At 42.2% G+C, this 13,916-nt stretch overlaps 1 protein-coding gene across 2 annotated transcripts; it reads left to right on the top strand.

Annotated features, from left to right (window-relative positions):
- Nucleotides 1–13,644, top strand: tdrd6 (tudor domain containing 6). 2 transcript variants are annotated; one of them, XM_037086173.1, is made up of 17 exons: nt 1–350; nt 3,363–9,180; nt 9,522–9,601; nt 9,721–9,810; nt 9,972–10,058; nt 10,185–10,230; nt 10,465–10,517; nt 10,706–10,760; nt 10,915–10,982; nt 11,072–11,117; nt 11,227–11,306; nt 11,665–11,713; nt 12,059–12,111; nt 12,198–12,261; nt 12,380–12,432; nt 12,663–12,720; nt 13,064–13,644. In XM_037086173.1, exons 2-17 carry the CDS (start codon nt 3,429–3,431, stop codon nt 13,153–13,155), a joined length of 6,726 nt encoding a protein of 2,241 aa, XP_036942068.1. In that variant the 5' UTR covers nt 1–350; nt 3,363–3,428; the 3' UTR covers nt 13,156–13,644. The 2 variants fall into 2 exon arrangements, with proteins under 2 accessions (XP_036942068.1, XP_036942067.1); XM_037086172.1 differs by having other exon boundaries at nt 2–350; nt 10,465–10,544.
- The last annotated feature ends 272 nt before the right edge of the window (nt 13,645–13,916 follow it).

The raw sequence follows: 13,916 nt of genomic DNA, 5'->3' as shown, positions 1-13,916 counted from the left end.
AAAAAAAAACGTTCAGCGTCCTTGGCACGCGCTCGATCCTGCGCTGCATGACGTTAGCCGCTAACTGACAGCTAACGTCGGTTTGCTGCGCAGATTGTTGGAGTCGCAGCTACACTGAAACTTTTTCTGAGGCAGTTAATCGGGCTAATCTATCACCACAGAAGAAAAAACACCGGACCAATATCGGTGGAGCGAAATCTGCAAAGTTTGGGCGGTTGGGATAACGTTAGCGCCGCCGGTTGCTGTGTGTGTGTTTTGGCGAGGTTAGCTAACATTTTGTAGAAACTCGGCCGCCGCCATCGTCTTGACTTTCAGAAGAAGACTCGGCAGCAGCTCCTGAAATAAAACAGGTGAGTTATCGTGTGTCGAGTCTTTATGAGCTGATGTGAATGTATAAATGTGAACTGTCACGCTGATTTGTCCTCAATTTTATTTGGCACAGTCAATGTCAACTGCCGAGCCATGTTCACGTTAAAATGGCGTCATGGTCGAAGTACGTTAACGTCAACGTTGTTGCTAATTAAGGTGGCTAACGTTAGCATCTTTTTTTCTTTAGTCGTGTATACATCTGGATAAAATGATCGCTCACATTAAACAAAACCATTGTCTCTGTTGTAACAAGTGATTTTGCTAACACAGAACTGTGCTGCGGATTTCAAAATTCTGTGCAAGTTACTCTTACTCTCTACTTAATTTCACATCTGGGGACTTCAGAGACTGAAGACCAGTTTCATTTATATTTTCGCAGTAAAGTAAATGTGTAGTTAAGGATTGTGGTGTAACGTTATGTCCGTTGTAAAGATATTCCTCTTATATTTAATTTCTACAAATCAAATTTTAAGAAGTGAAAATGGCTTAAGACTGGCTAAAGCTTTTCTCCAGAATGTTATAGTGTGTTGGGGTATGTAACCTGGGAGTATCGTCTTTTTTCAACATACACTATATTACCAAAAGTATTCGCTCACCCATTCAAATGATCAGAATCAGGTGTTCTAATCACTTGGCCTGGCCCCAGGTGTATAAATTCAAGCACTCAGGCATGCAGACTGTGAAACAAGACATTTGTGAAAGAATGGGCCGCTCTCAGGAGCTCAGTGAATTCCAGCGTGGAACTGTCATAGGATGCCACTTGTGCAACAAATCCAGTCGTGAAATTTCCTCGCTCCTAAATATTCCACAGTCAACTGTCAGCTCTATTATAACAAAATGGAAGCGTTTGGGAACAACAGCAACTCAGCCACGAAGTGGTAGGCCACGTAAAGTGACGGAGAGGGGTCAGCGGATGCTGAAGCGCATAGTGCAAAGAGGTCGCCGACTTTCTGCACAGTCAATTGCTAGAGAGCTACAAACTTCATGTGACCTTCAGATTAGCCCAAGTACAGTACGCAGAGAGCTTCATGGAATGGGTTTCCATGGCCGAGCAGCTGCAGCCAAGCCACACATCACCAAGTGCAATGCAAGGCGTCGGATGCAATGGTGTAAAGCACGCCGTCACTGGCCTCTAGAGCAGTGGAGACGCGTTCTCTGGAGTGATGAATCACGCTTTTCCATCTGGCAATCTGATGGACGAGTCTGGGTTTGGAGGTTGCCAGGAGAACGGTACATTTCAGATTGCATTGTGCCAACTGTGAAATTTGGTGGAGGAGGAATTATGGTATGGGGTTGTTTTTCAGGAGCTGGGCTTGGCCCCTTAGTTCCAGTGAAAGGAACATTGAATGCTTCAGGATACCAAAACATTTTGGACAATTCCATGCTCCCAACCTTGTGGGAACAGTTTGGAGCGGGCCCCTTCCTCTTCCAACATGACTGTGCACCAGTGCACAAAGCAAGGTCCATAAAGACGTGGATGACAGAGTCTGGTGTGGATGAACTTGACTGGCCTGCACAGAGTCCTGACCTGAACCCGATAGAACACCTTTGGGATGAATTAGAGCGGAGACTGAGAGCCAGGCCTTCTCGACCAACATCAGTGTGTGACCTCACCAATGCGCTTTTGGAAGAATGGTCAAAAATTCCTATAAACACTCTCCTCAACCTTGTGGACAGTCTTCCCAGAAGAGTTGAAGCTGTAATAGCTGCAAAAGGTGGACCGACATCATATTGAATTCTATGAGTTAGGAATGGGATGGCACTTCAGTTCATAGAATGAGTAAAGGCAGGTGAGCGAATACTTTTGGTAATATAGTGTAGGTAAAGCCAAACAAATGTTAGGTGTTTTTCTCTGATGGTGTGGCTCGTTGCGTCACAGGGCAAGCTGGAATATAAAGCTGTGAACCCACTGTCGGATAAAAAAATACAAAAACAAACGGCCTATTACTGTTGACATAGGTCAAAATATTATGGACTTGGCTGATTATCTGAGCCGTTAATTCAAATTCTTCAGATGATCAGAATCTGTATTTTTCTATTTATGTATCATGTTTTAATCTGACAGCTGACAAATTAATAATTATAAAAAGAAGTGCTATTTTGCTGTGATGCAGCATGTCATCTGCAAAATAATTAACTAAGTTTATCAAACATATGTAGCTCTACTTTATTTTTAACATTACTCATTAACAACATTATATACAACATTAAACAATCATCCTCAGGCTCCTGAGAAAGATGGTGAAGGTTCTCACCTGTTTCTTACTTAAAGTTGTTACTGTTACAGTCCAACATGGAAGCACACAGCGGATGATGCCATAAAAATTAAAAGTTGTATATGCTAATAAAATCACACATCGAGCGTTTACATTTGAATGATTAGTAACTTTATCCTGAGTCTCAAACATATCCTTTTATGAAGCGTGGAGGTTCATTTCTGTAGTTTTACCTGCATTCAAGACTATTGTAATACCTTCAGCAGTGTTTTGCCAAAATAAGCAATTTTAAGTCAGCATCTTGGGCATAACATAAGTTTTATTGATCATGTTTATTAAAAATATTTTGTCAGAGGAATCTGTAATAAAATGTGTTGCAGCCCTAATCATGATTAGTCTTCGAGAGGTTCTGGAAGTGAGGGACAATGTTGTGTTTAAAGCCCCCTTCAGTCAGGTATTCTTCTGTCCAATGGGCAGGGGTGTTTCTTAACCAAAGAGCGGGGGCTTGGTTAATAGTCATACGCCGTGATTACCATCGCAAACACACAGGCGTTTTAGCAAGATCAAGCGATTATGATAACATTGATATTAGCAATAATAAGCAGCATGAATATCAGCAGGGATGTGATCAAAATGTGACCTGAACTGTGTGTTCACAGCCACTACAGAACTTCTGCTAAACTTTCCCTAACACCAGTCTGCTATGAACACTTGAAATACATTAGAGTGGGGCTTTAATGTTTTCTTTGTTTGTGTGTGTGTTGTTTTTTTTCCCAGATAACATCCAGTGTGTTGATGAGAGATGATACCTCACAGGTAGCTTGACTTCATGAAACTGCCAAAATGTCCTCAATCAAAGGATTGCCTACACGAGGATCAGATGTAACTATTCTCATAACAAAGGTTAACTTGCATCCCCTTTGTGTCCTTGTGGAGTTCTGGGGAAAATTTAGCCAGGAGAGGAAAGCAGATTATGAGTCCTTGGCCAAAGACATTCAGTCTCCTGGAAACGCATTTCAGGAGCTTGAAGGAAATCCTGGTGATGAGTGCTTGGTCCAGATAGATGGTACTTGGTACCGGTCTCGCATAGTCTCGAGGAATGGTTCAAAATACAGTGTGTTCCTCATTGACAAAGGGGTGTCAAATACTACCATCACAAGTAAGCTGGCATGGGGTGAGAAGAAGCATTTCCAACTGCCACCTGAGGTGGAATTTTGTGTGCTAGCTAATGTGTTACCCGCGTCACCTGAGAACAGATGGTCTCCTGTGGCTCTTGAGTTTCTGAGATCTCTCTCTGGAAAATCTGTGAAGGCACATGTGCAAGATGTACTGGTACCACACAGAACATTTATCCTGCACATTCCTTGCATATCTAAACAAATGTATGAGATGGGAATTGCCAAGATGTCTCCAGACATGTTCCAAGACTTTGTTCTCATGTCGCTGCAGTCACAAAGTGGAGTCGGAGTGTCTCAAGACAGAGGTGGTGAGCGACTGCAGAAGAAGGAGCTCTTCCTGTACCCAGAGCTGCCAGCAGGAACCGTGGAGAAAGTCATAGTCACAGATGTGACAAACCCACAGAGGATTTTTTGCCAGTTGAAGGTGTTCTCACAAGAGCTGAAGAAACTCTCTGAACAAATCACACAGTGCTGTGAGGGCAGAATTACCACTTGCATTGTTGGTCCAGAAATGATTGGGTTTCCGTGTGCTGCAAGAGGAAGTGATGGCAGGTGGTACCGCTCTGTACTACAACAGGTTCTCCCAACTAACAAAATGGTGGAAGTTTTGAACGTTGACTATGGAACCAAACAATTTGTTCAAGTGGAGCATATTAGACCACTGGCTGCAGAGTTCTTCAGGCTGCCTGTTGTGACTTACGTCTGCTCCCTCCATGGAATCATTGACAAAGGGGTTGGATGGACAAGCAGTCAGATTGACTATCTCAGGAACCTTCTTCTGTACAAGACAGTGATTGCCAAATTTGAGTACCAAAGCATCTCTGAGGGTGTTCAGTATGTCACACTGTACAGTGATGATATCAAAAACATTAACAAGTTGTTTGGGTCTAAGGAGAACTGTTCGCTGGAGTGTGAAAAAACACTTGCAGATTATGCCATCTGTAACACTTCATACAGCCATCAGCATCCAGCGCAGCAGGAGGCAAATCAAAAAAAGATGTTAACTCCTGCACAAACTGTAGGGGAAGTAGCAGGGCAAGGAAGAGTGAAGACGTTGCCAGCTGAAGACCTCCCTCTCAGCTCCTCTCATGTGTCGGTTGTTCAGCATGTTTCTGATCCATCAGAGTTTTGGATCCAAACAGAGAACTATGCAAACGAATTGGATGAACTCATGGATAGTATCTACCATTTGTATAAAGACTCGGAGAATAAACATTTGGTGAAAAATCCAACAGTTGGGCTCTACTGCGCTGCCAATTCAGAGGATGGTAATTTCTACAGAGCAACTGTGGCTGATGTTGGTAAGACACAAATTAAGGTGTTCTTTGTTGATTATGGAAACACTGAAGTGGTTGACAAAAATAACATCAAGGCCCTTCCTGACGAGTTCAAAAAGCTGCCATGTCTTGCACTGAAATGCTCCCTGGCTGGCATCAGGCCAAAAGATGGGAGATGGAGTCAAAGTGCCTGTGAATTTTTCATCAAAGCAGTCACAGAAAAAACACTAAATGTACGTGTGACGGCCAAACATGAGGAGGGCTACTTTGTCCAACTAACAGATCCTAAAGCACAAGGAGAGAAAGATCTCAGTACACTGATGTGTAGTTCTGGCTTTGCTGAACCTGCTGAAACACAAAGACAACCCAAAGCCAAAATGACCACACAACCAGCTTTTCTGCCTCCCACACAGCTTCCTGGTGCCAGACTATCAGGTGTATCTAGGAACAAAGGAATGTGCCACATCCTAAACCCAGTTGGCCCTGCCAGTAATGAACGGAGAACTCCTACTTTCAAGGAGCAGATGTTTTCCATCGGAAGTGTCCTTGATGTTAATGTGTCCTACATTGAAAGCCCAAATGATTTTTGGTGCCAACTAGTTCAAAATACAGGACACTACAAGTTGCTCATGCATAAAATACAGGCTCACTATGCAGGCAGCGAGTTTCAACCTCTTGTTGAAACAGCCTGTGTTGCTCGCCACCCAAATAATGGAATGTGGTACAGAGCCCTTGTAATTCACAGACATGAAACACCTCATGTGGATGTGTTGTTTGTTGACTACGGCCAGATGGAGACAGTCTCACTCTATGATCTGAGGAGAATTCACCCTGAATTTCTCGAACTGCAAGGCCAGGCTTTTCGATGCAGTCTGTTGAACCCCATTGACCCCTCGTCTGCCAAAACTAAGTGGAATGAAGAAGCAACGTCACGGTTCCACAGCTTTGTGGAAACTGCTGCATCCAACCTTGTGATTTTGAAGTGCACAATATATGCTGTTATGTACAGTGAGCAGAAGATTGTTTTCAACATTGTGGATCTAGAGACTCCCTTTGAGAGCATCTCTGCCAGTATGGTCAGTCTGGTCAAAAGTGCACCGCCCAAGGTAGGCGCTGGGTCATCTTTCCGTTTGGACACGTACTACTACTCAACGCACAACGTCAAAACTGGAACAGAGGAACAGGTCATGGTGACATGTGTAAACAATGTCAATCAGTTCTACTGCCACCTCGAGAGGAACGCTGATGTGACAAAAGATCTCAAAATCAAAGTGAACAATCTCTGCCTGCAGCTTGAGAATGTTAAGCTTCCAACAGTCCTTGGAACTCTGTGTTTTGCAAGGTACACTGATGGTCAGTGGTACAGGGGACAAATCAAGGCCACAAAGCCAGCTATTCTGGTTCATTTTGTGGATTATGGTGACACTCTTGAGGTGGAAAAATGTGACTTGCTTCCAGTTCCCAGAGAGGCTAATGACATAATGGCTGTGCCTGTACAAGCACTCGTGTGTGGTCTCTCTGATGTCCCTGCCAGTGTTCAGAGTGAGGTCAACAGCTGGTTTGAGACAAATGCCACAGAGTGTAAATTCCGAGCCCTTGTAGTCGCTCGAGAACCGGATGGGAAACTCTTGGTTGAGCTGTATGATGGGAACACTCAGATTAATTCAAAAATCAAGAAGATGTTCCAGATTGAGATGCACTCAGAAGAGCAGGTTGTTTGCCAGAGTTGGAGAAGACCTGAAGCATCTGACAGCCATGCAAGAAAAACTCCAAAAACTGTGGCAAAACAAGCTGTAGAGATGGAAGATAACACTCAGACCATCAAGAAAAATGTCTCTGCTCCCAAACCAAGACATCAAGTGAGGGATGCCAATGTGAATCTGCAGTCTGCACCAAAGCCTTTGCGCCACGTTTGTGAAAATGGTCAGAGGGTCAAAGGTGCTTGGTTACAGCCTTACAGACCTCCAAACCAAAGGCAGTCATGTGAAAGCAAACCAAGCAATAAGGAGAATGGTTCTGAGCTGGCAGGTGCCCTCATCAAACCAGAAAAAGAGAGCCCTTTGTCAGAAACTAAACAAATCAGTAAGTCCAAATCGCCTGGCAAAGAATGTGTGAAGAACAATGATGCTGATAAACTCCCTCAACTGGCAGACCTGCCCTCAAAATCTATCACATCAGGTATGGCAGCAGATGTTTATGTCTCACATTGCAACAGCCCACTGAGTTTCTACGTCCAGCTTGTCAGAGAGGAGGATGAACTGTTCTCCCTTGCTGAAAAGCTTAATGACCCTGAATCCACCCCCAAAGAAGACATCAAAGATGTGCATGAAGGTGACCTTGTTCAAGCAGAGTTCCTTGATGATTCCTCATGGTACCGAGCAGTTGTAAGAGAAATTCTCAGCAATGCAATGGCTCTTGTTGAGTTTATTGATTTTGGAAATACAGCAGTGATGCCAATTTCCAAGATAGGCAGACTCGATTTGGATTTCTTGAAACTTCCGATGTACAGCACACACTGTATGCTGAGTGATGCTGCAGCTCTTGGAAAAGGGAAAGTGCTTGATCCAGAAGTGATGTCAGCTTTCAGAGAAGACATTGGTGGTAATGGAGAAAAGGTGCTCAAATGCCGGTTCATCAGGCAGACAGGATCTGTGTGGGAAGTAAGTGTTAAAGACAGTGGTGTGAATATCAAGTGTAAAGTACCTGCTAGATGTTCAACTGATGAATCTGAAATCACTTCAGAGAAACTTGCACAAGATAAGGAAACACCTGCCCAGCACTCTGACATCAGGAGAGTACCAGAGAACTCACAGTCATCACTCTTGAGCTCATGTTCTCGATGTTACCACCCGCAAGAGTTTTCAGAGGGACAAAAGGTAGAGGTCTACATCACAACTGTCAATGATGCTCAGACATTTTGGTGTCAGCTTGCAGATGCAGAAGAGCTTGATAAGTTAACATCAAGTGTCTCAGAAGTTGGGGATGCAGCTGATCACAAACCTATCATCCCAGGCTCTCTCTCCCCTGGCTGCCCATGTATCGCTCTTTTTGCAGATGATCATCTGTGGTACCGTGCAGAGGTCATCGACAAAGATGGAGACGAGTTGTCAGTTCTCTTTGTAGACTATGGAAACCAGTCCCAAGTCAATGTTACAGATGTGAGGGAAATGCCTACCAACCTGATGGAAACTCGTCAACAGGCATTTTTGTGTGAGCTTGAAGGCTTTGATGCTTCACATGGATCCTGGGACAGCGGTGCAGTAGATGAGTTGTCAGCACTTACAACAGACAAAGTGTTAGAGCTGACTGTCACTAGAGTAACAAGAGAAGAAGGAAAAATCAAATACGTTGTTCAAATGCAGTGTGAGGGCCAGGTGATAAATGAGGCACTGAAAACCTGGTGGAAGAGCTCTGCAATAGAAAACAAACCTGGTGATCTCGGACCCACCACTTTATGCGAAACATCGTCTTTGAAAGAGACCGCACCACCCAAGGATCAGCTAGACTCTGAATGTCAAGAAGAGGTTACTGCTGTTGTTGGTGATCACCCTCAGAGACAAGGCAGTGAAAAGCAGGGCGCTGGCGAACTTGTTGACACTCAAACAACAGATGACATCCACAAACCAGCAAGTAGTGTAGAGCACAGTAAAAGCTCTGAAGATAATCTTCATTCTGAGTCTTTTGTGGAGTCCCAAGAAGAAAAGAAGGATCAGATTTTGTCAGAATGTGTGACCACTGAACCTCAAATAGAGAGAATGACAGAGAGCCTACGAGAAACTGCTTTTAATGAAGGGGTGAAAATAGTTGGCACTACAATGGTCCCTCAAACCAAACCTAAAGACACTGTGCCTTGTGATAGTGATGAGACCAAGCTACCACCACCACCCAGTAACCAAAGTGACCAAGGTATTTTAACCTTGAGTTGTGACGAGAGTGAGTTGGAAACTGACAAAGGCACCGAAGAGGAAGGTGCCTCAGAGATGGACACTAGTGGGCCACATGCCTCAAGTTCTCCCTTGGATGAGAACCCTACAGAAGCCAAAGATGAGTCCAAGATCGCAACGACTGGCTTGGAGTCTTTACCTGGAGAGATAAAGGCCTGCAGCATGGATACCAGCCTGGACAAGATGACTGTATCTGGTAAGCAACATATTTTATTTTCTTCTTTTTCTTTGTTTCTAGAGAGTAGAAAATATTATGCATTTTTTCTTCATCAAATGAGAAGCTAAAGTGAATATATATATATATATATATATATATATATATATATATATATATATATATATATATATATATATATATATATATATATATATATATATATATAGTAAATGTGGAAATTGAAAATTATAATTATCATTCATGTACTCTATCTGCTTTTAATATTTGGTCGAATCACAACTGATGGTCACCTGTTAAGTTGTAGTCAGTAATTTAGCAAGCTAATAATTTTGTGTTTGTTGGTTTTTGTCGTTGCATAGATCCACATGAGCAGGGAGACGACAGTGAGGTTGCACTTGTAAGGGATAAGCCTCCTAGCGTGACAACAACAGTGAAAATGGTAAATGTGGCTCAGTGACGTTATGCTAACAAATAGTACTGCATCTACACACTGCTACCTCTGACTTGAGTTCAAATGGGTAGACTTGAAGAATTCTGATAGAGTATTTTGTTCTGAAGGTTCCCCGTGAAGCTGTCTGTCCCAGGGAAAGCTTGGATCTGGAAACAACTGATACCAAATCTGAAGACTTGTACATGTACATGTACAAGGTACATAAACATTTACCTAAGAATAAATACTTGATGGATGCATGTTATCAAAGTTTTTGAGGTATTTTGTCAAGATTTTAGTTGCATGGAGATGAGAGCTGCAACTCATCTCCAGACAAGACATGTATTGACATTTGGCCTTTTTGTGCTCCATGTTTCAGATCATATATGATCTGACAGAACAGGAAACTGAAGCTGGAGATGGTGTCCCAGGGGAAGAGGTGCCATGTGTTACTGCACACGTGGAGGTATTCTCATTGAAATGTAGTATCTCCGTAGAACACATTTGGAAAAACCTGTAATGGAGTAGAATACTTGCAAGGACAAAATATTTTAGTTCCCTGATTTTACTTTCATATTTTGTTATATTTTAGATTCTGACTGAATTGGAGCTGCCTTTCTCTGAGCTTTCAACATCTGGTGAGGAATTCTTACTTTTAACTACACAACACACGTGTACTTTGGCTACAGAATGATCTGTAAAAGGGAATATTTTTAAGGGTTAGGGTATTTAGACAGTTGGGGAAAATCATTTTAAGTCCCACTCCGCAAATGTTGGTGGAAATTCATTTGTTGGGCTAAAATAAGGGTAAAATGTCACACTGTGTTCTTCAGTGACTGTATTTTGATGATGGAGTGTGATTGTCTTCGTAGATTCTGTGACACAGCAGGGAGTGGAGGCAGGAGATGCTGTCCCAAAGGAAGAGGTGCTGTGTGCTGCCACACATGTTGAGGTGATGTTATGGAAATGCAGTGTTGTGGATGATGGATTTGCCAATAGTAACATAAAAGTGAGCAGAGTGTAAAACTGTGTGTGACAGTTTCACATCATTCATTGATTGACACTCTGCATTAGGCCCTCAGGTCAGTGATGGATAATCTGCTTTGTTTTTAGAATGACGTGATGGATGAAGGGGACAACTTGGCTTGTCATGAGGATACATATACAGGTTTGATGACGTCAAGTTGTTGTTGTCTGAGTTGTTGATCTAATGTATAATGTGAAATATTTCAGTCTCATTCTCTCATGCCAGTCAAAGAGGCTTCTTGGTCATCAGGGAAACACTTTGTGTATCTACATGATCTGTTCTTGTGTTTCTGCAGCCCTGCATGCTGACACTGACACAACACACAGTGAGCTACACACCTGCACAACTCCCGCTAAAGAATTGGTAAATTATTTCAATTCACAGAAATCTCAACCTTGAACTGCATAGCTTGTCATGTCTGACATGTGAATTTTGTCTTAATTGCTGCTCAGGTTGACGAGGATGAAAGTGTGGCCTGTTTGACTGATGTCTGCTCAGGTATAATTCTCCAGTGACCAGGCGTGTGCCAGGCATGCAGCATGATTACCAGTTAATCTTATCACAGCTCATATTGTGTTATCAGTTACTTCTGCTCTGTGCGCTGCAGATGTAATCGAGCCAAGTGAAGACAGCAATTTCGCCAGTGCAAGAGATGATGGTCTCAGCAGTGGGACTTCAGAGGAAATGGTAAATTGCTTCACATTTAGTTTCTACATATGAGGACATGCATCTGCGTGCATAGTGTGATGCAGGTTGTGGTGTTATTGAAGTGCAGCTCAGGTTGGGTAAAACACAGAACTCTTTTAAACGTATGAGGCTATTCAGAGGTGAATACTGTCTGACCTTCAAATAATAAACGTGGCCAGTTACAGAGACACTGAGGGGCGGGTTATATTTCATTCAACCGATCCTGACTGACGCTTCTCTTCGTCCTCTCTGCCAGTGTGCTGGTTTTGTTTGTAAAGTGCTACACACAATACTATTACTGTGAATGTGTCTAAAGTTGTTTTTCTTTCTAAAGTTGTGCAATGTCTTAAATTGTCAGGACCAAAATGAATCCCTTCTTCCTCATGTGGAGCACAAACAGTTAGTTGGTGAGTTGTTTCTAATACAACATACTTGACATAATATGCCAATGGATGTGCAATAATAAATATCACAAGGAAGTTATTCTAAAAGAAAGTGTTATTTACCCCTGGACATTTCCACAGACCTTTTCTTGCTCATAATAAATGTTAAGCTTGACGAGTCTCTTGTTTATTTATCTCATCATGTTCTCACATCATGTTCAAGGATGTGCAGCAGATCAGAGCAGTATTTCACTGAACAAACTTTTTCACTTCCATGTTCCTTGTGAATCATTTGCATTTGTTATAGTCTATTTAGAAACATGTCAACATACAGTATGATGTTTGTGTCACCTGCCTCTGTGTGTGCAGCGCTGCCATCTGACGCTGAGCCACAAGCCTGCACAGTTTGCTGTCCAGATTTGGTAATGAGATCAATTAACACAGTGTTGAAATTAAAACCAGAACATCATATCACTGATGAGTGAATGCTGTCTTTGTTGCTTTTCAGGATAACCTGGTGGAAGAGGTCACCTGTCTAGTCAGACAGATCAGTCTGACAGACTCCTGCAAAGGTAACACTGTAATAAGCCGGCCATGCATTCCAAATGTTGTTATAACTAATGACCAATAAAACATTTGACTCTGCTGGTTCATGAGCCTGCTGGTACTGATTCCTCCTTATGCTTTCAGACCCACAAGAATCTGAAACAGAGGACAGTGAGCAGCTGGTGCACACAGAGGAGGTAATTGTGTGAGGAAGGAGCCTTTTGATGGTTGGGTTCATTCTTGTATAACCACAGGGTTAAAATGTCCACGTGTGCATAGATAACTTTGATTATTTAAGGTTTAAATAAGTGTATGTAGCTTTAGACTCGTAGACATTACATGGTGTTAATAAGGCACTCAGGGTGTACTAGACATGAGGCCTGTGTTGGATGCTTGAAGTGTCTCAGTTCTCCAAACATGTTTACAGGAGTCCAGCAGCGGTGAGCTTGATGAAGAAATATCATTTTCTGCCGATGACAGTTTTGGTAAGTTAATTATTGAATGTTGTTATAATTATGTCAGTGCAGTTAAAACAAACTTGATGCTTACAGTTTTATCATGAAGCAGTTGTGGTATATATATATATATATATATATCAGAGTTGAAGACTTTGTTATCAGTCTTGAGCACATCTTTAACTTTGATCACACAGCTGTCATGAAAATGTTCAGATTTCCTGTCAGCTAATCGAAAGCAGTGTTTCCTCTTGTTTGTTCTAATCTTCACCACTTGTTTTGTTTCCTTTGCAGGATTTTATCCGCACTGTGATATGTGTTGCATGCAAAACCAAGTTACCAAAACAGTATTTTTTTTGTTCTTCCTTTATAGAGGCTCAGCTGACGAAGATAACTCATCTCTCTCTGATCATTAATGATGGCCCTGCTGACATCCTGCCTGTTGAGCAGCAGCCAGAGGAGTAAACACTTTTCTGTTTCCTTCATATGTCTTTATCTGATACATCACATTGAAATGCATCAACTGCATTTGCCTTTAGTTAAATCAAACAGGCTCCAGTTCAGTTTGTTTCTCTTTGTGTTTGTTCTCAAAGTCTGCAGTGGCAGTTTTGTTTTGTTGGGTTGGACCTGCAGGTCATCGTTATCTTTTGACCCAAGAATTTCATTGTTCTACAAGCATCTTGTTAAAAGTGCCTTCATACAGTGATGCTTGTCAATATGTGCCTGCCCAGTGTTACTTGGGGCACTGTTGTGTTACAGATGATCTGTGGTGATAAAACGCCTCATAATTCTTTGATAAATACTGAATCTTTATTTCATAGTAACGCTGATTTGAACAGTTGTCAGGCAACATTCAGCAGTTTTCAAGAAATCTTTCTGTATTTTGTGTGGATACATGCATGTGTTGAAGATATCTTTATGTTGGCAAAATAAATATTGTTGCAGATCTGTAAAGATGAGTTATGGTTTGTTACCCCGTGTTAAAGGTCTTTGGGAGTATTACTGCACATGTAAATAAAGTAACATAATGCCTTTTGTGACTGCAGAGGAAGCAACATGTGATAGATTAATTGCCTCCAGTTGCATTGTGGGTAATAAATGGGTGCCAGGTTTTGAAAAACAGTCCAGTGGTCTAACCATCTCTGCACTCCAGATATCACCACTTATATTCCACATAAACATTCTCTTTTCAAAATCAAGTGCCTTCATTACCCATAATGCAGCTT

Source organism: Acanthopagrus latus, chromosome 22 (genome assembly GCF_904848185.1).
Source record: "Acanthopagrus latus isolate v.2019 chromosome 22, fAcaLat1.1, whole genome shotgun sequence".
NCBI lineage: Eukaryota > Metazoa > Chordata > Actinopteri > Spariformes > Sparidae > Acanthopagrus > Acanthopagrus latus.
The sequence above is the reverse complement of the archived record's forward strand: the minus strand, read 5'-3'. Positions and strand labels throughout refer to the sequence as shown.

What these genes read in the sequence shown, in the direction of transcription:
- tdrd6 (XM_037086172.1), top strand. Translation starts at nt 3,429, where the DNA reads ATGTCCTCAATCAAAGGATTGCCTACACGAGGATCAGATGTAACTATT. An exon ending in CAACTCCCGCTAAAGAATTG is followed by an intron (nt 10,983 to 11,071) that starts GTAAATTATTTC and finishes ATTGCTGCTCAG; the next exon opens with GTTGACGAGGATGAAAGTGT. An exon ending in TCTGACAGACTCCTGCAAAG is followed by an intron (nt 12,262 to 12,379) that starts GTAACACTGTAA and finishes TTATGCTTTCAG; the next exon opens with ACCCACAAGAATCTGAAACA.